At 52.7% G+C, this 14,561-nt stretch overlaps 1 protein-coding gene across 1 annotated transcript; it reads right to left on the reverse strand.

Annotated features, from left to right (window-relative positions):
• Window positions 1-5,325: 5,325 nt before the first annotated feature.
• Window positions 5,326-7,681, reverse strand: LOC144096988 (membrane metallo-endopeptidase-like 1). The gene has a single exon (XM_077629794.1). The coding sequence runs from the start codon at window positions 7,679-7,681 to the stop codon at window positions 5,378-5,380; it is 2,304 nt and encodes a 767-aa protein (XP_077485920.1). The 3' UTR covers window positions 5,326-5,377.
• Window positions 7,682-14,561: the final 6,880 nt, after the last annotated feature.

Below are 14,561 nucleotides of genomic sequence, written 5' to 3' on the forward strand. Positions count from 1 at the left end.
CAGGGAACTGACTTGGTGCTAACTCGTTCCATTCTATCCCCTGATGACCAAGTATCCACATCAACTGTTTGACGTCAGCGTAGGCTTGTCCGGTTTGGAGGATCAAAGACGCAAGCGGGGAAAGTTTCGGCACACTATTTTTGAACCTGTGAGTACGTACTGCGGGGCCGGAGGTGGGAGTGAAAGAACAAAGATTGTAGCAGGTGCGGTTATGGAGGGCTCCGGAAAAAATTTGGAGGACGCTTAATCTTCGCCTTTAAGAGCAGGACGCGACAGCGTGTTGCAGCATTGCCAAGGAATCCACGGAACGCCATCGTCCTTCGGTGCGACCCCTTGCCCGGACAATTTAAGGAAAGGAAACATATTATGATGGACACCCGAACCGGGCCGTAATTGAGAAGAAAACCGGAATGAAAATTGGTTTTAAGGAAATGAAATGACATCTGTCTCACAATTTTCGCTGGACTCCCGTACCGCGCCGTAATGGAAGGAAAATCCCTTCCCTTACGGCGCGGTTCAGTCCACAGAGATGCGCCATTTTTCGCTCACGGCCAAAGACGCCGACGACACCGGCTTTTCTGCGACACGAGCTCCTTAACACTCTCGCGTTAAAAGAATTGATGTGGATTAGCCCAGCTAATTCAGGATATACCAAGCGAAAACGATATTGAGGTCTCCAGTGGCCCACAGAGCCGGTTGTGCGCCTGTCCTTTCCTGGTTGTCAACGCCAACAAACTCTATGAATGCCGTTGGCTCACTTGTTTTGTTTGGCTTTTGAGGAAAAGAAATGGGCCCCGCCGCGGTGGCTCAGTGGTTAGGGCGCTCGACTACTGATCCGGAGTTCCCGGGGGGGGGGGGGGGGGGGGGGAATGAAATGGCGCAGTATCAGTGTCATATATCGTTGGACACCTGAACCGCGCCGTAAGGGAAGGGATAAAGGAGGGAGTGAAAGAAGAAAGGAAGAAAGAGGTGCCCGTAGTGGAGAGCTCCGGAATAATTTCGACCACCTGGGGATCTTTAACGTGCACTGACATCGCACATTTCACAGGCGCCTTAGCGTTTTCCTCCATAAAAACGGTTGATTCTAAATGGGTAATCAGACTTTCCAATTATAAAATTCACAATTGTGTACTTTCAAGCAACTGGAAGCTCTAACCTGATGTTCCAATTGCTTCCAAATGCACAGCTGCATATTGCTCTTTATTAACACAGAGCAGTGAACTATAGGTTTAGTTAAATGATATTAGCAGCTTTATCTGCTTAATTGCTTTCATCGTTCCCTCCATCACCTTGGGCTTGAGTAAACGAAGCAGTTTCGCACAAGGGACAAACGCCACTGGCTCCATTAGGAGGGTCCTATGAATAAAATCTAAAAGGTTTTAGAGTGGAAGCAATGGTATGTATTTGCGCATTTTATGCCAACTTGCATTTTTGCATAAGTAGGTTGACGCTTGTCGCCAAAGCATGTCATTAGTTTAGGTTGGGCGACATTAGTCGCCGTTCTGTGCCTTTGTTTTTGCGAGGGATGCCGGTCCCTTTCAGGCCCGTGGTAAATAAACTTCTCTTCAATCCCTCCTTTGTCCCTTCCCTTACGGGGCGGTTCATGTGTCCAAGGATATATGAGACAGATACTGCGCCATTTCCTTTCCCCCAAAACCAATTTTATAATAATAATAATAATAATAATAATAATAATAATAATAATAATAATAATAATATGTGGAACTTGTCCCTTCTGTGTGATGCTTTTTGTAGCGATAGCTACATTACGGTAGCATTTCGAGCCTTCAGCGTGGCTGCGCCGCCACGCTGTCACGTGGTTGGTCACGTGGTGCGGAGCAGCTGCCGGCGGCGCGGCGCCCTGGCTGATCACGTGGTTGGTCAAGTGACCAGGTTCCACTCGGCCAGCTGTAGCCATCGCGTCACTCCAGGTTTAACCAGAGCTAAACCACCGCCAATTTTTTTGATGGTTTGTTTGGCGTCACTTCTCTGAAAGCGTCCAGTTCTCATAATTTCAATTCCCCTGTAAAATATTAACTGGTACAAGGCAGAATGTTCCCCTGCAGTCCTGGGAGAAAAATCTAGTTGGTTCCATTTGAAATCGGGGGGAAGCGTCCAGTTTGGTGTACAAAAACCTAACTGGTTCCAACTGTAAATATTCCATTTGGAAGCAATGGACTTTTTCAACTTTGACGACACTACTACGTGGCCGTGTGACCACCCTGCGGTCACGCGACCACCTTGTGCACATTGGTTACGACGAAGTTAGCGTACGGCGAGGAATGCATGGTGCGGCTTCCTGCCCTCCTGCGCAGTTGCAGCAGCAGCAGTTATGATGGGGGGGGGGGGGGGGGGGGCGAGACGGAGAATCGTGCGCTGAACGCTGCACGAATGCGGGAGGCCAGCCACATATGTGCAGCGGGTGTAAAGGGGCTCTGAAAAGGGTTGTCAATAAAGTTGCGATGTGCGTAGGATGTTAAAGGACGCCGCTTAACCGATATCCTCCAGCAAGATTTTTTTTTAATGCATTATGTGCAAGCTGAGTTATCGGTGCATCTTCGCGCCTTTCCCTCTCTTCTCGTCCCTTCCACGCTGAAATGCCGGCGCTCCACCACCGGTACCCGCCGCGGTGGCTCAGTGGTTAGGGCGGTCGGCTGCTGAGCCAAAGTACCTGAGTATCTGAAGTCCGAAGGTCACTTCAATGTCAAATCTCCTTGCTGACTGAAACTCGATGCACTGAATAGCGCTATCAATCTAAAATGAAGTGGCACGTAAAAAATACATTGGACGCAGAAAAAAGACAAAATTGTGGGCGCCGTGGTAATGCGGATGATGAGCGCTAGCTTGGTCCACATTGTGCTTTTCCACTTGTTGCATTTGCTTTGGATGCTGCTACCACGCATCAGTGGGTGAGCGGGCTGGCTTTGTAATGGTATAGAGCAATCCTTTATGGAGTCAAATAAGTTTCCTGGACTTCAGCTTATTTTTGCGCAGCTCTTCATTGTCCCGACAGCGTTCGCCCAGTGTTCGACCCACCGCACGTTTGTGGCTCTTGCCTGCGTGCAGCTTCCAGAGCACGACACTCCGCCTTGACTACATCCATGGCTTTTCCACAACGAAACTGATGTGACACATCGACGCTGGCGGTTTTACCGTAACTCCTGCAGCTGCTACTGCGCAGGCGCTGGATGCCGCATCATGCAGTCATTTCAGGAAGTTGTGACCAGGACGGTTGTGACCACGGTGGCTGTGACGTTGTATCGAACGGCGTATCAAGACCGGTTTACCGGACGCCGGATGCGCCAGGCAGGACTACTGCGGGTGCGCAGCCGGCGTCCGGTGAACCGGTAAACGTCTACGTTGTGGTAAATCTCTGTTAGCGCAAGCCGCAAGGTATGTGCACGGAGTGGTCACGTCATCCAGGACTCTCGATGTTGACGGCCACTACTACCATTGTCCTCCATAAAGAAGGTAATAAAATCCCCATAAGGAAAGGTGTAAGCCAGGAAGACACGATCTTTCCAGTGTTTTCACCGCGTGTTTATAGGAGGCATTCAGACACCTGGATAGGAAACATTTGGGGACAAGGGTTAAGGGAGAATAAGTAATCTGCGATTGCTGCTATCACAGTGAAGCCTTTTCCCACAACACCTCTTTGCACACACGAGATCCCATAGTTTGGAAACGCGGTCACAGTATGAACAGACACAACACTATCACGAAACACGTCACTGCACGAAGTACTGCAGGCTAAGACAGGTGACGCTGAGGCGCCGTACTCGTATGTTTCTATAGCAACGCCGAGCATGCGCAGAGAGCAGTGAGCGAGTTCACGGCAAGTGCTCACCTTGAAACTGGTGAACATGAGCTCGGCAGGAGTGGAGAGCGCCGGCGTAACAAGCTCCGCTTGCAACTCCGGTGGGCACATTCGTGGGTCAATGCGCGCGACAGTCCACGCACAGTCATCTGGCTGATCTCGCTGGTAACTTCTGTTTCCTACATCTAGCGGGAACTGAGCGCCCACTGTCACCCGCGACGTCTGACTCGATGACGTTCCGGGCCGTAACCGAAGACTCCCCCAACTAGACCCAGAAATCTCTATTTCAGTCCTTTTCACCTTGTATAGCGTGCAGCTTGAAGCACTTGAAAACTGAAAATTTGGAAAAGGTGAGACAATTCCGGCTCTTAAAATTCCAATTGAAACTTCGTAAAAAATTCACTTTTCGCAAAATTTACCCCTCAGATCCCGTGGAAAAGGGAAAATTTTCCGAATGGGACATCACTGATCTGCATGGAGGAAGGAAAACTCAGGAGAGGGAGAGGCCCTCCCTCATCAGGGCTGCACGCCAATAAGTGAGCGGAAGTCGCGCGCTTTCGCAAGGACTATGGGAGTCTGGCCGACGGCGCAGTCGATAGTATATTATAATGCTGGGCGCAGCGGCGTCGTCTGCTGCAATGCCTGCTACGCATGCGCAAACGCGCTGAGACGGCGGCCAAGTAGGGGCGGGGAGGGGGAACCGGCTTCAAAAAATGTGACGTAACCGCCTCACCTGATTTGTGTACCTCTTGCATAGCGAATGCGAAGGCCCGCACGGCGCAAGCGTACACCAGGTCGCACACCATTCAGACGGAAAATTTCGCCTAGTTCGCTTCAGGCACTTTCAATGCGTTATCCCTACGGTCCGGCATCAATCTCTCCCTCCGGTTCTCAGTGGTTCCCGGATAATGTTCGCCGGTGTTTATCTAGAACGGGAGCTAAGAGAATTTAATCATGATCCTCAACCTTGCTCCGTTGTAAGGCTTCCTTTGACAGAGGCATATGCACTGGCGCGCGTTAAGCATAAAAGATTATTCATCAAAAGAAACTTGTGCGAGGCAGTTCCTTAAGGCGTCCCTTATGAGATAGAAGTGAGACACAAACTTGATGACAGCGGGAATAATAGCATGATTAAGAGGCATTTGCAGTTTATGTGGGGACGATGGTAGCTAAATTCACGCTGATTGTTGCCAATAAAAAAAATATCTAGCGCGGAAGTGACCTAGCCTGATATATACGCAAGCATGGCGAAACTGAAGTGCGATGTTTTTGCACAGTTAGTTTATCCTATCAGAAATTAAAGCAACGAAAACATGAACCACGATAAAAAATGCAACTGTTGGAGACCTAAGAAGAGAACTCACATGGCGGACAATACTTTTAAATCACTTTTCTTTAGCATTAATCTCCACAGCGAGGCCAGTTCCCCCTCGTGGGTTATGTGCCATGTCTGAAGAGGCCAACAACAACAAGGAATTCAGTACCCAACCTAGATCAGGCATGGTGCATACTCTGTACATCATATTAAGATGTTTATTCGCCGCAGGAAGTTATTTAGAATCACGAGTTGATGCACTTCTTGACAGGGTTCATAAAGCTCCCTTCTGGACAGTTGAAAGCGTTTGCAAATGGTTTGAAGTGACGAAGTGGTCCGTTGACCCTGTACCAAGCGGGACTCTCCGAGCCTTGAGTCATCCATTTGGCGAGAAAGTCGGGGTTATTGTTTTCGCAAAGTCCAAAGGCGTAATAGAGGAAAAATAGCTGCTCGTGGGTATACGACAGCGCTCCCGCCAACCGAAAAGCGCTAGAGCCTTGTAAGGCTTCGGCAAGGAAAGCACCGAATGCCGCAGGAATGGCCAACACGTCGAACAAGTCCGACAACGAAGTCCGCTCGCTGTTCAACGTGGTATTAGAAAACGGGGGCTTCAAGGAGGCATAGTCGAGCTGAAGGCAGCCTCGGATGTTCTCCATGACGGACACCGGGTCCGTAGCCGTTGTGTGGAAATAGAATGTGTACGCCCAGTAATATATGAATCGGTACAGGCTGCGATAGACGCGGCTGGCGACTCTGGGCACGTGCAAGAGCTGAATCGACTCGTGGCTCGACATCACGAAGTCGAACACAGCGAGTGGTATCTCCAGGTTCCTGTATGGCGCCTCCAGAGACGGGTACGCCCGCAGGAAGCCTCCCTTCCAGCCCGTCTTGTACTGCCTGTACCAGTCGGACGACAGCCAGTTTCTCCTCATCATGGCGTTCTTCAACCAGTAATAGAAAAACGCATTTAGCGGCGCCGTCGGGTTGCTGCTGTACATGTTGCTGAAGTACTTGTTGCGGAACGCCTTGTCGAAGAAGCTGCGTGGCACGAGCGGCTCCCAGGAAAGGGCTCGAAGTTTCCTCAGCAAGCTCTCCTTGAAAGCGCCAAAAAAGCGGGAGTCGTTGCGGACGAACTCGTAGAAGCTGGTGTTGAGACGCTTCAGCAGAAGGTCCCTGAGAGTCTCGTAGCCGAGGAGTTTGACGGAGCCGCTATAGGCCAGTATCATCGGGACGTACGGCTCCATGCGGTCCAGTAGCCTGACGCAGTAATGGGTTGTGGGCAGGTGTCTGGCGAATTCTGGTTGGTCGGCGTACGCGATGGAGGCGAGCTTGTGCCGCAGCTCGACGTCCTTGATGAACGGCGAGAGAGCCATGGCGACGCGGAACACGATGTAATTGAGCACGTCTGCCTTTCGCGGCAGTGCTGCCTGGTTCGCAAAGCTGGAAAGGTACTCCAAACTGGTCAACTTCACCTTGTGTCCGGCGAGAGACAGAATGCGATCCCCAAAGGCCCGATCCAGCAAGATGCGCCAGTTGAAGATTCTACTTCCTGGCAGATTGGATAGGCTCATCGCGCCGCAATGCTTGGGAAAGAGCATGCAATCGTGCGTGTGCGAAGCCTTCCTCTGGGCGAGGTCCAGCTCCAACTGGGCGACGTCCGTGTCGGCGAACTTGCCCATTGACTGCATCAGAGCTGCGAAGGCGTCGCTGAGGAAGCGGTAGTCCTTTAAAGGACCCTGCAGCTTGCCGATGAGCAGACGGGGCTCTCCGACCACCGGAGAGAGCGTGCCATTGTTTTCGAACTCTTCGACGAGTGAGAAGTGAAAGAGGCTGTCGATGCCCAGGTGGCGGTGGAGGTCGCCCATCTTGGAGGACACTTCGTCGGCCCCGATTCGCGAAGAGCTGGTGCTGAGGTAGGGCCAGTCTTGAAACCCAAGCAGGTAGAAGTAGACGCTGCGGATGTGTTCAAAGAGTTCCTCGGTAGGATTGACGCAGTTGTCGAAGAGCACCTTTACCGACGGCACGACACTGTGCTTCTTCGTCAGGACACGAGCCATTAATTCCGCGTAGCTGTACAGAAGGCGGTCGTCCACGGACGCTCTGGCATCTTTGGGGCCGGGCTTGTTGAATGCCATCCAGTTGGCGCAGGCGTACTTATAGAAATCGTCGCATGGACTCGTCGTGTTGTCGACGGCCTTGAGGACCTTCTGGCCTTCTTTGATACAGGCAGTCGTGCTGCAGACGTAGGGGCGGGGCTGGGGGCGCGACTTTGCAGCCAAAGAAGCCATTTCTTCTCCGATGGAATCGCTCCAGTTCGCCCTCTGCTCCTCGGCTTGTAAGTCGTCGGTGACGTTCACGGCGAGCTCCATCGGCGCGAAGAATGCTTCCAGCTGCGGCAGCGCGATGACACAGAGCAGGACAAAGACGGCGGCTGTCAGCGCCGAGAGGCCGATCCAGTAGCCTCTCTTGTTCAGTATCGCGCTGATCCGCTTCGTGCCGCGGTTTAGCAGCACCATGCTCTCAGACGGTAGGGTGAGTGTGCTTGGCATGTCGACAGCCGACGCTGTAACCAACTGGAAGGTACCTGTGTGTTCGCGCAGAGCACTAGAACGTGAAGACTGGATAGAACGTAATGGCGTCCACTGTCCTGGACAAGAATGGTAGACCGTGCTCGAGCAAGGCTCGCTTCTTCTTCTACTTCTTCTTCTGCTACTCCATCGGTGTCTTCTCCTTTCTGCCACAAATGAGTAACGCATTGCGCATGCCGGCGCTTCCTTCAGCTGTGTACAAATTCTATTTCTGTTGTGCGTGTGTTTACATGATCTGTGCAACAACTATTGTGCGCTGTGCGTGCTCTTGTGTACTCTGCTCACGTGCCACACAAAGGGTGCCCATCCGATTCAAAGGGCAAAGCCATTACTACTATCATCATCATCATCATCATCATCATCATCATCATCATTTTGACACACTAGAGAGTCTGGGCCGCGGTGCTCCGTACAGAAACAGTTGACTGACTAGAGTTGTTTTCTTGCTACCACTTTCCTTGTTCTTTTTTCTGGCTCTATTCCTTCTGTAATTTCCTTGTTACTTGTTTTCAATAAGAGAGCAGCACTTGTCCCCTCTCGTTTTCAAAGGCGCGGTAGCGTGATCATTCCAATTACAAAGTGTGTAGCCATCATCGCCGTCATATTTTTCGTCCGCTTTCATATAGGATGGCGAATTGAGCCTACAGTCCGAATAGTCACAACACAGCCATATCCTAAACCCATGCCTCTGAGCGCACCAAAGCTGTTATTGATACTGTGATGACCCCCATAATGCGCAGGTCCACACGGGACGGAGAGGCAAAGAGACACCGTATGGCTCAGTTTAAACAAACAGATATATTCAATAATTATACATGATTAAGATTCAGAGGCTGGGGCGTCCGAGCTTACGTGCCGACGACTTCATGGGGGCGATGGAGTGGCTCCGGAGTTGCGCTCGAGCGGTTGCTGGCAGAAGCTGCACGCCGTCGGGCTTCGGCGCTGAAGGCCCTCTTGGCGAACGATGTCGTCCTGAGCGTCCTTCTTCCGTACTGCTTGTCGATTTTTATATCCTCTTCTCCACACTCCCTAGGGTGAGGACGCCCACGCCGGAGGGGAAGGAGGGGGGCTAGGGCTTTCACTTGGGCGCACAAACATACCACCGCACTTATGGTCTCGCCCCTCACGTGTTGAGTCCGAGGGAAAGAAGGTTGTCTTCGAGGTAGCGCATAGCGTCGGCTGTGGTAAGGCGCGCTCTGGCCCGCTGACAGTTCCCGCGGGTCACCGGCCTCCGCTCTCCATCCATCAACTGACACTCGCTCCTCAAGGTAAGGCGCGCTCTGGATCGCTGACAGTTCCCGCGGGTCACCGGCCGGGAAAGTGGTCCCTTGTCCTGGGATGTGCTCGGGAGGCCTCTCCTGGAACCGCCACGGCAATTGGGGAGGATAAAGCCCGTTTCCCCGCGCCGGCGGCGGCGGGTCCGGTTGGGTCCGGTTGGGCTTAAACCCCTTCGTTCTGGTCGTCACTCTCAAAGAGCATGGCTGGGTAATTGATGATGCCGCTGTCATCTGGGTCTCCGTCTACGCCGCGCCGTCGAACGCGGAACCTCGTAGCACGCACAAGGAAAGTCACACTCCACAAGGAACGTCACACTCGCTCACCCTCCAGAAGAATGTTCTCCGAACATTTGAGTCCATGCAGCTCCCCTTGTCTTTCTGAATCGCCTCGCACAGTGCGTCCGACAAAACACTTTTCGCTGCACTCAACACCACTGCACAACACCATATGCCTCCGCTGTCATAACTGGCGTCTCCAGGGGCAGCACTGATCTTCTTTTACAGATAAACATGAAACTCAGCACCCAAGCCTCTCCTTTCTAGTCCAAACTGGACGAAATAAATTTACCACAGTTACAAAGGAGCTCCCACTTCTAGCACGATCACGGCACAGACAAAAATATAGATAACGAAAGGAAGTAGGGCAGGTTCTGCATGCGCTCCGCATGCTCTCCTGTGAAGGTGTTACTTAATGACAGAAAGGTTTAACTACCAACTCCGATAACTTAACACATAAGCACATAGCAATGTTATGAGCTGTGGCATTACACAATTCTAACCAGTTCACAACTCCGCTCTGTTTACGCCATTAGTCCGACTTAGCTTTCCGATTTCGCAGCGGATATCGGCCTTCATGAGTCATACTAAGTAAGTCTGTGACCCTTTGTCTGCTTTGGGACTCGCGAGGGCTCGTGGCAGGAGCCTCTCCTGGCGTTATCTGCGCGGCAACCTCGCGCGCTTCTTCTTCTAGCAATGCATGAAGTAAATCCGGTGGCATTCCGGCCGTCACCTCTGGCGCCTGCCGAACAAATGCAGGAGAGGGCGTTTCTTGCGAACTATCTGCGCGCTCCGCTTCACTTCTGTCCCCATCAAAATCCGCGCTTTCCCTTTCCTCATTTCGTGAATACTGAACCGGTGCCGACTTGAGGCGATTTGCGTGTATCCTTATCAAGCGCCGGTTCACGTCTCGGACTCTGAAGTTTACCGGAGAAAGCTTCTCGACAACCTCGCACGGTCCTCTCCACTTCGTCTGGAACTTACGAGCTAGCCCAATCTGCCTTTGGCAGTTTTCAATGTACACGCTGTCCCCCACATTAAACGACGCGTCTCTAGCACTGCGATCGTGCACCTCCTTCCTGCGCTTCGCCGCTTTCTTTAAGGCCTCCTTTGCGATGTCCCTCGCCACTTGCAAGCGCGATTCCAGCTCCACCTTATAGTCGTCCAGTGAAGCGTATGGGACACGACGGGGGCCCTCTGGCACTTCACTAGGCTGGTCCGGGTCTCGGCCGTAGAGAAGAAAGAATGGCGATTCGCCCGTGCTCTCGTGTGCTGCGGAATTGTAGGCAAACATTGTATACGGGAGCCACAAGTCCCAGTCCCGCTGGTCGCGCGAAACAAAATGCGACAGGAACCCGGCCACGGTTTGGTTCAGTCGCTCCACCGCGCCGTTGCAAGCCGGATGGTACGGTGTTGTCTGCTTCTTAGTGATCTTAAGCAGCTCGCAAACTCTCCTCATTAGCTGCGACACGAAGTTCGTTCCCCGATCTGTCAAGAGTTGCCTCGGGGGCCCATGTCGGAGCACGATCTGTTCGACAAATGCTCTTGCAACCGTGTCTGCCTTCTGATCTGGGAGTGCTACCGCTTCCGCGTATTTTGAAAGGTGATCGACAAATACTAAAATGTACTTGTTTCCGGAAGTGGTCGTGGGCAATGGGCCCATTATGTCCATACCTGTCCGCTCGAAGGGAGCCGAAACCTCAGGGAACGGCTGAATTGGAGCTGGTCTTCGTCCCTTGGGTGTTTTTCTTTCGAGACAGGAATGACACTTCGCACAGTAGTCTCTAACATCCTGTCGCATGCCACTCCAAAAGTACAAACGCTCCACACGCCTGCGTGTCTTCGCCACGCCAAAATGACCGGCGCATGGCGCATCGTGAAACGCGCGAAGAACCCTTTCTGTCCACGACCGAGGTATGACGACTCTCTCCCAAGCGGTTTTCTCTGGTCTCCCTTTCCTGGTTGGCCTCGTGCGCCGACACAGGGTGCCGTCTTTGCCAATGAAATAACCTAGCTGTTCGGGGTGAGACGGTGCGCCCTCTAAGCTTTCGATTATTCGCTTCAGGTCAGGATCTTTGCACTGCTCTGTGCGTAATTCGGCGGGGTCGACTACGGGGACAAACTCATCTATAGCTGCCACGGCAGCTGTGCGGCTGAGTGCATCAGCATTCAGATGTGTCTTTCCTGACTTGTGCTCAACTTCAAAGCAGTATTCCTGCAGGTGTAGATTCCATCTAGCGAGTCGCGAGCTAGGGTCCCTGACACTCATCACCCATTTCAGAGGATGGCAGTCTGTGACTAGCTTGAATTTGCGGCCGTAAAGGTAGCATCTGAAGTGCTTTACTGCCCAGACAACGGCGAGGCACTCCCTTTCCGTAGCTCCGTACTTTTGCTCTGTGGGGCTCAGCTGTCGGCTAGCAAAAGCAACGGGATGTTCTTTGCCCTCGATAACCTGAGATAGCACGGCACCAACTGCGAACTTTGACGCATCTGTGGCCATAACGAAGGGCAAATTAAAATCCGGGTGGCGCAACAGCGGTGCACTCATTAGCTTCCTTTTCAGGGCCCCAAAAGCATTCTCCGCGTTTTCGTCCCAGCGAAAGGCGACATTTTTGGCTGTTAAGGCGGTGAGCGGCTTAGCGAGCTTGGCGAACTCCTCTATGTGCCTTCGGTAGTAACCGATCAGGCCGAGAAACTGCCGGACCTGGCGGACGCTAGTCGGGGATGGAAAATCCGAGACACACCTTAGTTTCTCAGGGTCCGGTCGCACGCCGTCAGCTGAAACAACGTGCCCGAGGTATTTCACCTCGTTTTTGAGGAATTGGCACTTAGAGGGCTTCAGCTTAAGACCCGCTCCTCTTAGTCGCGCCAAAACCTGCTCAATATCGCGCAAATGGTTCTCAAAACTGTCACTGTATATGATAATGGCATCCATATACGCGAAGCACAGCCTCCCCAGAAGACCTGCCAGGATAACATCAGCGGTTCTCTGCCAGACAGCAGGGCTGTTGGCCAGACCCATCGGCATTCTTTTCCATTCATAGTGCCCTGAGGGCGTGTTGAATGCCGTTTTCTCGGCATCTGCCGGATCCATTGCTATCTGCCAGAATCCCGCCGCCATGTCCACTACCGTGAAGTACCTGGCAGAGCCCAGCTGAGAAAGCGTCTCCTGTATATTGGGGATGGGGTATGGATCGATGCGAGTTACGGCATTTAGTTTGCGGTAGTCCACTACCAATCGATACGAGCCATCTGGCTTTTCCACCAATAGTGCTGGTGCTCCCCAGGGTGACTTTGAGTGTTCGACAATGCCGCGATCAATCAGGTCCTGCACCTGCCGCTCCATCTCCTCACGTTGGGAGTAAGGAATCCTGTACGCACGCTGGTAAACGGGCGATGAAGTGCCGTCTTGGCGAACGATGTCGTCCTGAGCGTCCTTCTTCCGTACTGCTTGTCGATTTTTATATCCTCTTCTCCACACTCCCTAGGGTGAGGACGCCCACGCCGGAGGGGAAGGAGGGGGGCTAGGGCTTTCACTTGGGCGCACAAACATACCACCGCACTTATGGTCTCGCCCCCCTCCCGTGTTGAGTCCGAGGGAAAGAAGGTTGTCTTCGAGGTAGCGCATAGCGTCGGCTGTGGTAAGGCGCGCTCTGGCCCGCTGACAGTTCCCGCGGGTCACCGGCCTCCGCTCTCCATCCATCAACTGACACTCGCTCCTCAAGGTAAGGCGCGCTCTGGATCGCTGACAGTTCCCGCGGGTCACCGGCAGGGAAAGTGGTCCCTTGTCCTGGGATGTGCTCGGGAGGCCTCTCCTGGAACCGCCACGGCAATTGGGGAGGATAAAGCCCGTTTCCCCGCGCCGGCGGCGGCGGGTCCGGTTGGGTCCGGTTGGGCTTAAACCCCTTCGTTCTGGTCGTCACTCTCAAAGAGCATGGCTGGGTAATTGATGATGCCGCTGTCATCTGGGTCTCCGTCTACGCCGCGCCGTCGAACGCGGAACCTCGTAGCACACACAAGGAAAGTCACACTCCACAAGGAACGTCACAATACTTAATGCTACATGTTTCCGCCGAACGCCGCATACGTTCAACTGCAAGTGTTATAAAATTACGAGGCGACCAACAAAGATGCCGCGAATTGCCGCGCCAGCTGATAGCTGAATACCGCCTCCCTGAATAACGCCACTTGTGAAAGTCCCGATTAAGTTTTCAGCGACCGCTGGAATTTACGACATCTTAGAGAGTCTGTCGCTCACCGAGCACACAAAGCGAAACGGGTTGACGATGAACTGAGAGCCAAACGCCCGAATGGCAGTTTCGTTGTTCATATGTGTAGTTAGTCCGCCGACCACGGCTTCGCGAGCGCGCGCACTTCCCGATCATGGCATTATTGTTTCATCCTATCTGCATCAGGTTCCTCTCACCGGTGAAGTTCTCGCCCTGCTTCATGGGCTTGCAACTCCGGACCTTCTCTTAGTATTCCCTCGCGCTAGCGTCCGCAGCGACGTTCGCAAAGTTCTCCACAGTACTGACTTGGGCGACCGATCTGTGCCACAGCGCGCTGTGCTGAATGAGTGACGGCGCGCCGGCGAGTCACGCACCACTTGATGACGTAATAAATGTCTACGGATACGTGACGACGCCAACCGACCGAACGCCCCGCGAACAGCTAACGCTGAAAATGTTCTCGGGCCCGAAAAGAACTCTGACATCGTATGCCTGTTACGACGTTCTTTTGATTATTGATCATGCGCCACTTTCCTGATGTTATATATTACACAGGCACTATACTTGAACACGCCCCCCCCCCTCCCCCCCAAGAAATACAGTTCTGTACGCGTTTGTGCCGGAACGTGTGTCTGTGCAGTTTGAGATTTTTCTGCAACAGTGCGTAATGTCAGCGCATACGAGTTTGTCGGGATATGTAAGTGTACAGAGCTCTTCTATGAAACTGTGCGCGGTGTGTGTGCAAATCATATGCATGTGGAAGACATGTGCTGCATGTGCTACACGCCGTCTACGCGAGATGAGTGCCACCCCAAGCAATTTATTGTATTCTGACATCGCCACCCTCCATCCACCCCCTTATTCTCGTTTTACTTTCTCTTTCCTCCTTCCCCAGTGCGGAGTAGCAGGCCCGGGTCACCTTACCACCAGCCGACCTCTCCCGCTTCCCTTTCATTACATTACTCTCGCTCTTGTAGCACTACATGGCTTATGCTGCTTGCGGCAGCATGCTGCCTTTGACGACATGAACTCAAAGAAGTCCAAAGAGGCGCACAAAGG

The sequence above is a fragment of the Amblyomma americanum genome, chromosome 7, assembly GCF_052857255.1.
Source record: "Amblyomma americanum isolate KBUSLIRL-KWMA chromosome 7, ASM5285725v1, whole genome shotgun sequence".
In the NCBI taxonomy this organism is placed as follows: domain Eukaryota; kingdom Metazoa; phylum Arthropoda; class Arachnida; order Ixodida; family Ixodidae; genus Amblyomma; species Amblyomma americanum.